The sequence below is a fragment of the Dermacentor variabilis genome, chromosome 8, assembly GCF_050947875.1.
Source record: "Dermacentor variabilis isolate Ectoservices chromosome 8, ASM5094787v1, whole genome shotgun sequence".
Lineage (NCBI taxonomy): Eukaryota > Metazoa > Arthropoda > Arachnida > Ixodida > Ixodidae > Dermacentor > Dermacentor variabilis.
In genome coordinates this window covers 66974460-66986633 of record NC_134575.1, presented here as the reverse complement: position 1 = coordinate 66986633, position 12174 = coordinate 66974460, and the positions used below count along the sequence as shown (strand labels likewise).

The following is a 12174-nucleotide window of genomic DNA, read 5'->3' as shown; positions in this document are numbered from 1 at the left end:
TTTAATTATAAATTATAATATAAATAATATAGTAATAATAATAAACGCTGACCAGTTGGCACTTCCACCAACGACGAACCCCCAGCGCTTCCTTACAAAGCAAAAAAAGAAAAAAAATCACCGACCGTTACGATACTCCCTAATGCGAATTTTGGGCGCAACTGTTTAGGTGTCTTGAATTCGCGATATTTTTTCTTTTTTTCGCAAAGAATTCGATTCTGAAGGTGAAGGTGCTCTGGGCGCCGGCGCTGAGACTCTGCTCGGGCAGCTCGTTTAGCAGGAGCGGCGGACGAAGCATTTCCGCCAGTTGAATCGCTCATTGTTCAGAAAGGAATCGTGAAAACGGGAACGCGGGGTTCGCGTGGGGCGCATTCTCTAGCGTCGGGGGCGCAGGCCAAGTATCGTATGCACCGTAGGTCAGAAGCTCACGCCGCCGCTTTGTTTCCATTAGTCGAGTTTCCGTGTATGGTATCGGTGGACGCGCTCGTCGCATGCCTGGCCACGTCTCGTGCGGCACTCTGCGGCACCCTTTACCCACGCTTTCCGCCTGCGATTTTCTTCTTATGCTACCGCTGCGCCCTCCTCCTCCTCCTCCTCCTCCTCCTCCTCCTCGCGCTTTCTGCGCTATTCGTCTTTCATCCCCAGCTGCGCTCCGCGTTCACTCCGTCATCCTTCGCTGTGCTCGTTCGCTCGGTTACACCGACGACGACAACACTCAACGAAGGAACGGGCGCCTAGACGCTGCGTTCTGAAAATCTTCAGTCTGTGGTGTCACAACTTGCTTGCTTAATTTTACTGGTCACTTCATCTTAGTGGTCGGTACACGTGCTCTGGCTTGAAGACATTGCGGGCCTACATGCGATGAACACTTGTCGAGGCACGGCAGGCATTCCTGGACAGTATGGCTGCACGCTCGGTTGTTTTCTATGCAGGCGATACCGCGCAGGTAATCCGTGGGCGACACTGCTTGGGGCACCCACTCGTTCTGTATTAATGAAAAATTACTTTCACTGAGCAAGTGAAAAATGAAAAGTTCGACGTTTCAGCAGGTTCCTTGTTCCCAATGCATCAGGCGCAGGTTCCGAAACGTCAAACTTTTCATTGTTGACTTTGTCAGTGACCGTAATTTTTCATTAATCTAACACACTACCTGAGCAGACGAGCTTCCATCGAACTCATGAGTACCCATTCATTCTATAGGCATCCTCGCTGTTTGAGTTAAGCAGGTGTGGCAGCCCTTGCGATTCCGTCGTCACTCAGAACGTCCATTGAAATGAAGGGCTTGCTTTCGCAGTTGTGGCGACATCCGAAACGAGTCCACGGGTTGTCGGAGACGTTGGCGAGTCGCATCCTGCTTCGAAATTCATTCTCCTTGAGAACACTTGCCAAGAGGTCCGGTCTATTTGTGATTATAGCGTCCACGTTTTTCCTGCGGCATGCACGAATGAAAGAAGAAAAAGAATTATGTAGATCCAACGCGCTGTGGAAATCGATGCAAACGAAGCTTTTCTTTGGCGGTTTGCTTTAATTGGCGATTGCGTTTATGACGTATTTTGAAGTTATTAAGCGCTTGCTGTAGTACAGGAGAGGTGACGTGATGGTAAACGTTACCTTCTATAGTTTCCATAGTTACCTTCTATAGTTCCACTATAGTTTTTCCACGCCATACGCAGAGCAAGCAGCGAAACGTGTTTGCTAGAACCGTCATTTGCGTCATTGTTCATTGTCTGAGAGAAGGTTAGCACTGTGTGCCTCATCGTCACCTATTATGCGCCTCTTTCTTCCCTCTTGCCTACACTCTTCTCCTTCCCCTAGCGCAAAAAAAAAAAAGAATTACGGGGTTTTAGGTGCCAAAACCACTTTCTGATTAGGAGGCACGCCGTAGTAGAGGACTCCGGAAATTTCGACCACCTGGGGTACTTTAACGTGCACCTAAATCTAAGTACACGGGTGTTTTCGCCCCCATCGAAATGGGGCCGCCGTGGCCGTGATTCGATCCCGCGACCTAGTGCCCAGCAGCCCAGCAGCATAGCTACTGAGCAACCACGGCGGGTCCACTAGCGCAGAGTAGCTAGCTAGAGAAATGTATCTTAGGCCGACCTCTCTGCATTTCGTATCTCTAAAGCTTTCTCTCTCTCTCTCTCTTTCTCTCGCTCGCTCGCTCGCTCGCTCTCTCTCTCGCACCGCACATCGCATTGAAGCATCAATATTAAACAGTGATTGGATTAGTGGGCTTTATGGGCCAAGAACGCAATTTGACTATGCGCCATGCCATATTGAGGGACTCGAATTTTGACCACTTGTGATTTTTAGCGTGCAGGTAAATTTAATGACAAGAGTCTTTTAAATTTGCATTTCGCCTCCATCGAAATGCGGCCACCGCGGTCGGGATCGACCTCGAGCAACGCCGATGCCACTGAGCTGTCGCGAAGTTTACACTAGTGTTGATTTTGCCGACTGTCGTCCTGACGCTGCGGAGCTTTATTATCGGTTTGCGACTGCATGCCGTGTATCAATTGTCCCTAAATTGCATAATGTTTTATTTTCTTTTGTTCTCCCAGAAAGAGCACAAACTTACTGTGCCGTACCTTGAATTGAAATTTATCCAGTTTTTCCACAACAGTTGTCTTCAACAACTACAAAGGAGACATGGTCTCTGACATTGTGTCCCCACTTTCCAGTGCTACCCGTGCCACGTAGACGAGCTGCCACTAGCTTAACCTTGCTGTTCACTCGCTTCGTGACTGCGTTGGCGAATGAATAGGTAAGGGTGCCGGTTCTACCAATTCTCCGACTCTCCTCGCTACCTCCTCTCTGAACTTGCGCGTTAGTTCCTCGAAGAAGCTGGACGTGTGCCTAGTGAGCTCCTTAACGGCAACTAGCAATGAGGTGAAGGCGGTTTGCATCATGGATCCGGGATCTCAAAGAGGTTCGACGTTAAGCTAACGCATTTCTTTCGCATTTAGCTCTAAATCGCCGCAGAGCTTTTTGATGCGAAGGCGCCGAATGTTTCATCGAGCGAGAAAGCCGCCGAACGTAGTCTGTAGCGGCGAAACGGCACCTAGAGTCCCATTGGACTCTAGGTCCCACTCTGACCCGTACAGCGCGCCCGTACAGCGCGCCTGGACGGGTCAGAGCGGGCGAATGGGGACACCTCCTGCGGCGATAGCGCGCCAGGTGTTGCGTGATGTGAGAGGGCATCGCCAAGACGCCACGCCACCTCGTTCGATCTCGGAAACCGGCGCGTGGTGTCCGAGCCAGCACCGCGGGCTGTGCTGCTTGCTGGCTCGGGCAACACGTACTGCTGTCGACTGAGGGCCACGGTGGCCGCTGCTGCTTCCTCGGTCTCTCTTCGCGCAGGATTTTGGTGGCATGCGGCGTTTGTACCGAAGGCTGTGCTGCTTGCTGGCTCGGGCAGACGTACAGATATGGTACATTACTCGCAGCGCAAAGCTTGAAGGACCGCTCAGCGGCGTTCGATGGGATATTAATGCTTTCGCATTCACAACAAGTGCTTAGGAGTCCTAGAATTTTTGTTCAGTGTTGCCTTTCCCTTTTTTATTACGCACCAGCACAGAGTAGCCGGTAAATCTCACAGGTGCTGCACCTCCTTAGATTCATTGAATTAAAAATAACGCAAGACACTTGTCTTCTGCAAAAATCTAAAGGTGTATGGTGAGGGAACGTGCTAATTCTCACTTTACGCTGGCAGATTCAGTTCTCGCTGCTTCTCAAGAGTTTTCGGCGCAGGCCGGACTCGCGCATCGACACACGATGATGGTGATGATGATGATGAGTTTAAAAGAACCCCTAAACTGCTCGATCAACACACAAAGAGTCATTCGCACCTGAGGGACAGTCGGAGCTGCTGCGGAATATCGATGGTCCACTGATAAGCTTTCTCGACGAAGCCGGATGATTGTCCCGCGTCGCGGTTTGTGACGACGCTGTTCATCCTGGTGGCAGGTCGAAAGAAAGAGACGCAGTTGCTGACACCATCTCCTTGCCACCGATGACCTCGTATGCCGAGTTGCCGGTACATCTTCTCAATAGTGTTCAGGTCCTCGTTGTTGGTGATGTCGAATCCTGCGCGGTTGTAGGCAACAGCATGGGTCTATCATTTTGAACAAAAGTTTCGCACGCGCTTAGCTCGAGTCATGCTGGTGGAGAAAAAAAGAAAACCGAACACTTAGCTTAGTGCTCGCCGGATGCCTTTTTCGAAAGAGGCGGGTCTTTGCTGCTTACCGCAGTGACGTCACATTTTGAAGCCAAATGCTGGCCAACGAGAAAGTGAGAGAATAATGGAAGGGAAGTAAATTAACCAGAGACGAATACTGGTTTGGGCTAGTTGGTTAAGATTCATGCTCATGTTCATGATCTTTCATGTTGTACGTACGCCACATTCATATATGTATATAAACAGCTTGACTTCCTACCATTAAAACCAGTTGAAAGTTTTCACTTGTGCCTGTCGTCCACCAGTTTACGTCCCAAGCTGTGCGCAGATAACATTGAGCCAGAGAAAGTAAGGCTGAGCAGGGTAGTCATATTTAGCTCAACTAAAGAAATTGCAGTTGCGCCCGAAAGGCGAAGCACAGATTGCGATAGCAAATTAGTAGATAGCTCTATGAAGTAAGGATAGTAGCTTTATCGGGCGTATAAACTTTTAAACACTCGCTTACTAAATTAACAATGGTAGAATGTGTAAGCGTGACTCAACGAAGACGTAAAAAGAAACAGACACACAGAGACAGCGCTGTCATTGTGTGTCTGCTTCTTTCTACGTTCTTGTTCAGTCCTGTTTATGCATTCTGTCATGGATACAAACTAACTAGCCCGTCAGTGTGTTCTAACTAAATTAACCAGCATGGTGCCATGCGCGCACAGGTGAACCTGAACGCATCTCGCTCGATGAGCGCGGAAACTCGCTGTGACAACTAACGTATTGGGAATCGCGGCAGCAGCCAATTAACTTCCGTGCATCTGTCGCGTCAACGCGAACGAAACACCGAAAGCACAGCGCATACGTATGTACCCGCACTACGCGTACTATGCAAACATCGCAGTATGCTTTGAAGGTGAGGCCCGCGCGGACACGCACTCTGGCCACGTCGCAGATCGCTTTCAAGACATACGTGCGCCGGCAACGCGTCCTACAGCGTCTGTTAAAGGCGGCTACTAAGGTGTCCGCGATTCGCGTGGCCAACGCCGTAGTAAGCGCCGCGGTTGTCTCCACTCTGTACGGAGCGATGGGCGAGGAGGAAATCGAGGCACCCTAGCAGCCGCCAGAGAAGAATGCCCTTCCTCCCTCGCCTGACTCCCCTGCCTCGCGCGCCACAGGAGAGTGCAGCACGCATCCGAGCTGCGTTCCATCGCACGCGAGATTGAACTGCGTTCGCCGCCTCACCATAGAGAAAGGCCTCACGCTCACACACTTTCACTCATACGGAACCTCACGGCGATGGCATAAATACGCCTGGAGTGTCCATATAATTGCTATCGCAATACATATATTCATGGGCTAAAGAAATTAACGACGCAGGCAGAGAAAAAAATCCCCCTCCCTTCCACCCTGTGGAAGTTTATGTACAGCGAAGCTATTGCCGACGAGCACGACCAAAGTTAGACAAAGTTTAGACAAGCACCACCACCACAAGCGACGTGTGTGGAAGTGCAGAATACGTGCTCGTTCCTCTAGGCCTTCCGCCAAGCCCAAGTTCCTCATTGAACTTATTCAAACTTTCAAAGTGTATTGCGCCAGAGAGCTTGTAAAGTACGACTTACACAGAAGCTGCAGACATGATAGCTTGAGATTGTAATTGGAATATATGGGAGAACATACTAGCGTGATAGCGCTTAAGGGCGCCGTGTCGCAAGAAATCTCGCGTGGGCGTCCCGCGTCCAGCGTCGACCATCGTTTCGGCAAGAATAATTTCGAACCACGCATACCCAACCATGCATGTCCTCCTGTAGCGCAATGTAGTTACGGAAATAATTGAATTTCTCAAGGTAATATACGTCGGAAAAATTGTATAATACGAAATTTCTGTCCGACGCCATCATGTCTGTAGGTTGTGTAAAATTGGTTACGTCTTCGTGTTTCTTCATTCATTCATTAATGGTGACCACGAAAGCGAGAGCAGTGGCAAGAAAGCACAACCTACAGACATGATAGCGTCGGACTGTAATTTCAATATACGAGAAAACATAATTCTGTTACGCGGAAACTCAAAGCATAAGCCCCATTTTCCAGCGTTTCTATCACCCTGTGGTTCACCGGAGGCAAAGACGAGGCCATCCAGGACACGCTGCAGCAAGCCATCAATGAGGTCGCTGCATACGTAGAACCGCGCGGCCTAGCGTGCTCCCCAAAGAAATCGGAGTTCCTTCTCTACAAGCCTAGTCGGGGAGGTCGACGTCCAGACCCTCACCCGCCCGAGATAGAACTCCACGTGCACCAGCAACGCGTACCTACTGTACCTAGCATCCGTATCCTTGGCTTACGCATCCAACAAAACGGCAGAAACACGGAGATACTGAAGCAATTAGATACTCATGTACACCAAACCACTCGCCTTATAGCACGCATCGCAAATCGACATCACGGCATGAAAGAAAACAACCTTATACGCCTGGTAATCACCTACGCCCTGAGCAGGATCAGCTATATCGCCCCGCGTACCTCAGCTTTAATGCAACTGACAAGATCAAACTAAATACCATGATCAAGAGGACCCATAAACAAGCCCTACATCTTCCCATCTCCACTTCTAACGAGAAACTGGACGCCCTCGGCATTCACAACACCATAGACGAGCTCATTGAAGCGCAGCGTATTAGCCAATATGAACGACTCGCCAATTCCACCACGGGCAGGCACATTCTAGGCACCCTGGGCATAACCTACACCACCCAATTCGGACCAAAGTACCCATCTCTCCAAACATTCGCGCTCAGCTAGTTATCCTGCCATGCCTCGCAATATGCACCCTGAACACAATCCTGAGCGACGTGCAGGAAGAGTTAAACAACTACAAAAGCGCTACGACCAAGCGGCTGGCGTAGCCTACGTGAATACAGCGGAATACCCCAACAAAAACGCCATGGCGGTCGTCGCAGTCGCAGGCTCGCAGTACCGCCTCGCTGCGGCCGCATCAATACTCACCCCGCAGATTTCCAAGTTCGCGGCGGAAGAGGATGTTTCGCGCGTTGTTTCCGAAGGTGTAGGGGCCATATCCCGCTCTAGACAGGCACTTCGAAGGTTTCGTTGAGACGTGTAGCTAACTATCTGCGAGACAATTCGATTTGCGTGTTACCGGCAGATAAAGAAGGCGGGTTCTGTGTACTCTCAGAAGGGAATTTTCACGCAAAAGCTGGTCTGGCAATTTCCGCCGTTTTTAAGCGTCAGGATACAGTGTCCTTAAGTAAGGTAAAAGCTAAGGCTAAGAAACTTTGCAGGGAATGCAACCTGGACAAAATGTTGAGAAACATTGTCAGCAGCAAACGAGATCACCTAGAGGTGTTCTTTAGCGCGAAAATGCACAAACCTGACGTCCCGTTGAGGGTTATTGTTTCAGAAAAGGACACGTGCCAGAAGTCTGTCGCACTGTTTCTGCAGGCCAAGCTAGCCATTTTACCCGTGAATGACCTATTGTTAATACGCAACTCCGATGAAGTAATTGAATTTTTAAAGGACAACTCTGATCGAAGCTTTCAAGTCTTCTCCGTCGATGTGAAGGACCTCTACTATTCTATTCCTCCCAATGACCGGCTGTCAGCTATTTCGCAGACAATTGATGAATTTGGCGTCACCCGTTTTCAAAATAATGCTGGGCTGTCTAGTAATCACTTTTTAGAACTTTTGAGCTTTTATTTGTCATCAACGTTCATTACATGGAATGACACCATCTATTTGCAGAAAAACGGAGTATGTATTGGTTCGTGCATTGCCCCGCTCCATAGTGATTTATTTTTAGCTCGCCTAGACGTCACCATGTCAGCGAACCTTTATCAGACTAACATTTTTAAAATATTTCGTTGTGTGGATTATTTTTTGTTTTGTGTTGAGTGTTCTCCGGCTGACCTTGAAACTGAGGTTGCCTCGGTAGTGCCAATAGTCCAAGAATGCCTTGCGCCCCTTGACGTGACCTACGAGCTCCCACAGGATCATACGATCCGATTTTTGGATTTGCGCTTAGCTTGTTTGGATGTTCAAACCACTTGTTCCGTTTCATTCTGCCCATTCTAAGTTGGTCAACAGTGGCATTGCTAACCTTTGCCTTAATAATGCTTTGAAAAAGTCGTGCCACCATCGTGTTTCGTCTAGCTTTGCCTCTCAGTGCAAACGGCTCTCGAAGGCTGATTATCCCGTGTCCCTACAAGTGTCAATAGCAGAACGAATTCTAAGAGAGTGTAGAAAAGACAACCAGAACGCAGATAGTCCTGTAACTGCTCGGGGTAGGACAAGCATCATCCCTTATATTCACACCGTCTCACATAATCTTAAGAAAATCACCCAGCGAGCGAATGTTCGTGTAGTGTTTTCTGCCCCTAACAAGCCCATGAGGATTTGCAAGCTCACTAATCCGAATAAGGTAGCTCCTCTTTCCTGTGATAAGAACCACAAAAATAAGTTCGTTAATTGCGCACATTGTGTTGCTTATTGTTTTCCACTCAAGTGTGGAAAACGTTACGTTGGTCAAACTGGCCGATGTCTGAATGACAGGCTGCGCGAACATGGTTACAATGCCAAGAATTGTATTACAGCTGGGGGGTTTCTTGCGCAGCACTGCAAAACGTGTAGTTGCGAACCTGTCTTAGAGGAATGTGTCATTCTATGTCACAGTCGTAATCAGCTCACAAGACAAATCATCGAAGCAAAGACTATCATTGGTCTGGGCCACGCATGTGTAAGCTCACCTTCATTACCATTATCAAGCAATAAATTGGCGTATCTCCGACTGCAGCCACAGACTGTCTGAATATGTTGCCACTTGGTTACTATCGGTTTTGTTGCTTGGTTTCGTTGTAGTCTCTTGATGTCACATGGTTTGCCGAGTGTATAAGTAGTCTTGTGTTAGCGCTCACTCTGTTTTCCGTTCCCTTTGATAACCCCTAACTCCTTCCTTTTTTGCTCTTTCTGAGCTGCGCTACAAGCCTGAAACAGTCACCACCTACAAGATGCGGGCCTTCATCCCATGAGACCACCGGACTATGATTTCCAGCTCCATGAGCCCAACCAGCGAGCCTTACTGCTGTATATCGGCGAAACACAATCGTTTATGCCGTTGGGAAAACTTCTGCGAAAAAAGAAAGGGAACAAGGACCAGTCTTGCCGAAACGTTGGCTCATGCCTGAAGTTTCCCTTGTTTAACATTGTGACATGAAATAACACACGCTTACTTTAACAGGGGATGCTGTTTTACGGGATTGTTACCTATCTTGTCGATCATGTCGGGCCTTTGGCGATGGATGGTAAGTACCGCTCCTCGGAACACTTCTCCATCGTCGATGCTGGGTACTGCCAGCAGGACGTTCATCGCCTTCTTGACAGGGACTGCAGCAAAAGTATGACAACATGATAGGCCAGGACATCGCGTTAGCTATGCACCACATACCGAGCTAGCAGCACACCTCTTCTATAAAAAGTGACACGTACAGGTAAAAGTGAAACTCCGTCGGAGTTTCACTTCTCACCTGTGCGTATACACAGGTGACAAGTGAAATTGTCATCCAGTTGTCATCTTGCCCTGAGTGGAAAGGCATGCAACGAGTACATCCTCTCGTCCTGAGAGTTGAATTGTCCTCCGCCAAATCCTAATCCTTAACACTCGTTGTCGCTACCTTTTCAAAAGTAATCTGGCGTGGCCCGACTTCAAACCGAAAGCTCCATATAGATGTCAGTGGTCGGGTAGTCTATCCGGGGCTGAGGGCATTACGTTGTACAGAAATATGATCCATAGGTTCCTGGGTTCGCACGCAATGCACAAAATACCAAGGCATTTGTAAATGTTTTTTATCGCTAATATAATTTTTTTAGATCACCCGCGGAATATACAGCATAATTCTACTTCTTGAGCTAGAATACTCTCAGAGGTGGACGTGACTTGCACGAGAAATCAAAATGATTATTTGACTACACACCAATGTATCACTAGCATTTAAACTAATTACTTTACGATAATGCGATTTACTAATTGCAACTGGCGACTTCGAAAGTCACTTGGAAGAAATTGTGAGGACAGCACCGGTCGCGAGATGTGCGTTCCAAAAATTTACCACGAAATTCATTGGTGTTTCAGCACTTTTTCAAGATCAATGTATAAAGGTCGTTTTGTTAAAAAAAGGAAGCAAGTGGAACAGCAGTGCATTTTTACCGCAAGTTTGACAGGGATAATCTCAAAAGTGGTGCCAATTTCGTAATTCAATAGGAATGGCTGTGCCTTGTGAAAGCGCTGCTTCAACTCGTGTATTGCCATTTGTGCGCTAAAGTAAGCAGTGCAATATAGTTAATTTATCAAATATTGGTTTCGATTTACAGCGCAAGTAATGTCCGGCCATTAGAATAATCCAGCTCAATGAGAAGATTTCTGCTGTGTCACAGGGCTTTTTTAAATATTATGTTAGCCTTAAAGTAAAACACCCGGGTGTGAAACTTTCGGCTAGCTTCCCGTCCTCAATGCAGCGCCTGTGCCTCTGCGAGTTTCTTTAGCGGTGCTTCATCCTCAGAGTTTCAGGCTCTAAACAAGCCTTGCGCGAGCCGTGCCGCCTGGTGGTTAAGATCAGGGCAGAATTTTCTGAATCACAGTGACTTGCATAGACTTCGTCTTTTTGGCTTCGAAACAACTTGTGTTTTCTTAAATTAGCTATACTATAGTTAATCAAAGTAGCTCCGTGGCAGCAGCCACTATCTCGTTTCAAATGGGTTGCTATACGCATATACATCGATCCGTGATGTCGAGCCATTAACAGGGCCACAGGAGAGAAACACTAAATCAGTTTACACCGCTAGAATACCCTTTGCAAACTCCATTTCAGCTAATGCGCGATAGGAGATTGATTACTGTAACACAATACGGAGGCCATGCTTTCTCGTCAGGTGGGCGGCTTGGGAGTAGCCCCACTGGCGTGAACTTACAAAGTTTCGGAGCTTTCTCCGTGAGGTTTTTGCTCACGTCTTCACTCGATAACGGTAGTTACCGGTCATTAGCAGCACTCTTTTCGAATACTGCTTTCCTACCTCCAAGCCACAGATGATGCAGGAGCTTTTTCGCAATGTCGACGCCTGCCACGTACTTCTTGTCCGGATAAAGACTGCCAGTCTTGAGGTCCAAAACTAGCAGGGCGAGGCGTTTTTCATATATGCCCCCGTCTGGAAGGAAAGATTGCTACTTTATTAAAATGACACAAAATGAAAATGCCAACTGTGCGTGGGCTCGTAAGATGCACCTCCTTGCCTTCCTGTTGCATCATCCAGTCTTTCAGATCAAGCTATTCAAAACGCCGTCTCTGAACTCAATGAATCATAGAGCATCGCACGGGTAATGCGGAACCTCTGGGTTCGGCTCCCACCAGCGCAATGTTTATGCGTGCGCTTTCGTTTGCGTTTCCCTCATTATTTGTGTACTGCAGTTAAAAAAAAAGTAAACAGTATGTTCCCGCTTTCGCTTGTTTTTCTAGCGATGTTTCTGTCCGTCGAGCGTGAAGCAGTATGGGAAGAGTAGAGCGCCAAGTGGGTGGCGACAGCGATCTAGATATTGACTAGGGCGTCAGAAAAACTGCCACCAACCAAGCAATACTTCGGAAGGTCAGGCAACCATGCAGGGCCTGTTTCTCAAGATTCAACGTCCAGGTGGGCCTCGAGGCAGAGTGTACTACACTCGAAGGATAGGACAGGTCGCGTCAGCAGAGGTCGGCGGAGGTGCCTAACGTCCTGCTCCCTTCTAGTATTTTTTTGTTCCTGCATAAACCTTACACTCATGGAGAGGCAAGATCGCGAGAGCTGAAAAAAAAAAACGTACGAGTGGAGTAGAACATGTATAATGTTCAAAGCGGACTCCTCAAAAAGCTCTTGAAACATATTTTCGTCTCGTTTGATGAACTTCTTTCATCGACTTGCTCGACAATGTTTCAACACGGAACCAGCAAACTTTTCTCTTTTTTGTATGCACACTT

The 12174-nt window shown here is 48.0% G+C and overlaps 1 protein-coding gene across 1 annotated transcript in view; it reads right to left on the bottom strand.

Moving 5' to 3' along the window:
* Window positions 1-790: 790 nt before the first annotated feature.
* Window positions 791-12174, bottom strand: part of LOC142591076 (dermonecrotic toxin LsaSicTox-alphaIB2i-like) — a 29483-nt gene continuing 18099 nt past the window's right edge. Inside the window, exons 3-6 of the mRNA XM_075703444.1 lie at window positions 11240-11371; window positions 9437-9556; window positions 3849-4086; window positions 791-1429 (exon numbers count right to left, since the gene is read on the bottom strand). Coding sequence (XP_075559559.1) covers window positions 1219-1429; window positions 3849-4086; window positions 9437-9556; window positions 11240-11371 — 701 coding nt within the window. The 3' untranslated portion in view covers window positions 791-1218. The remainder of the gene's footprint in view (window positions 1430-3848; window positions 4087-9436; window positions 9557-11239; window positions 11372-12174) is intronic.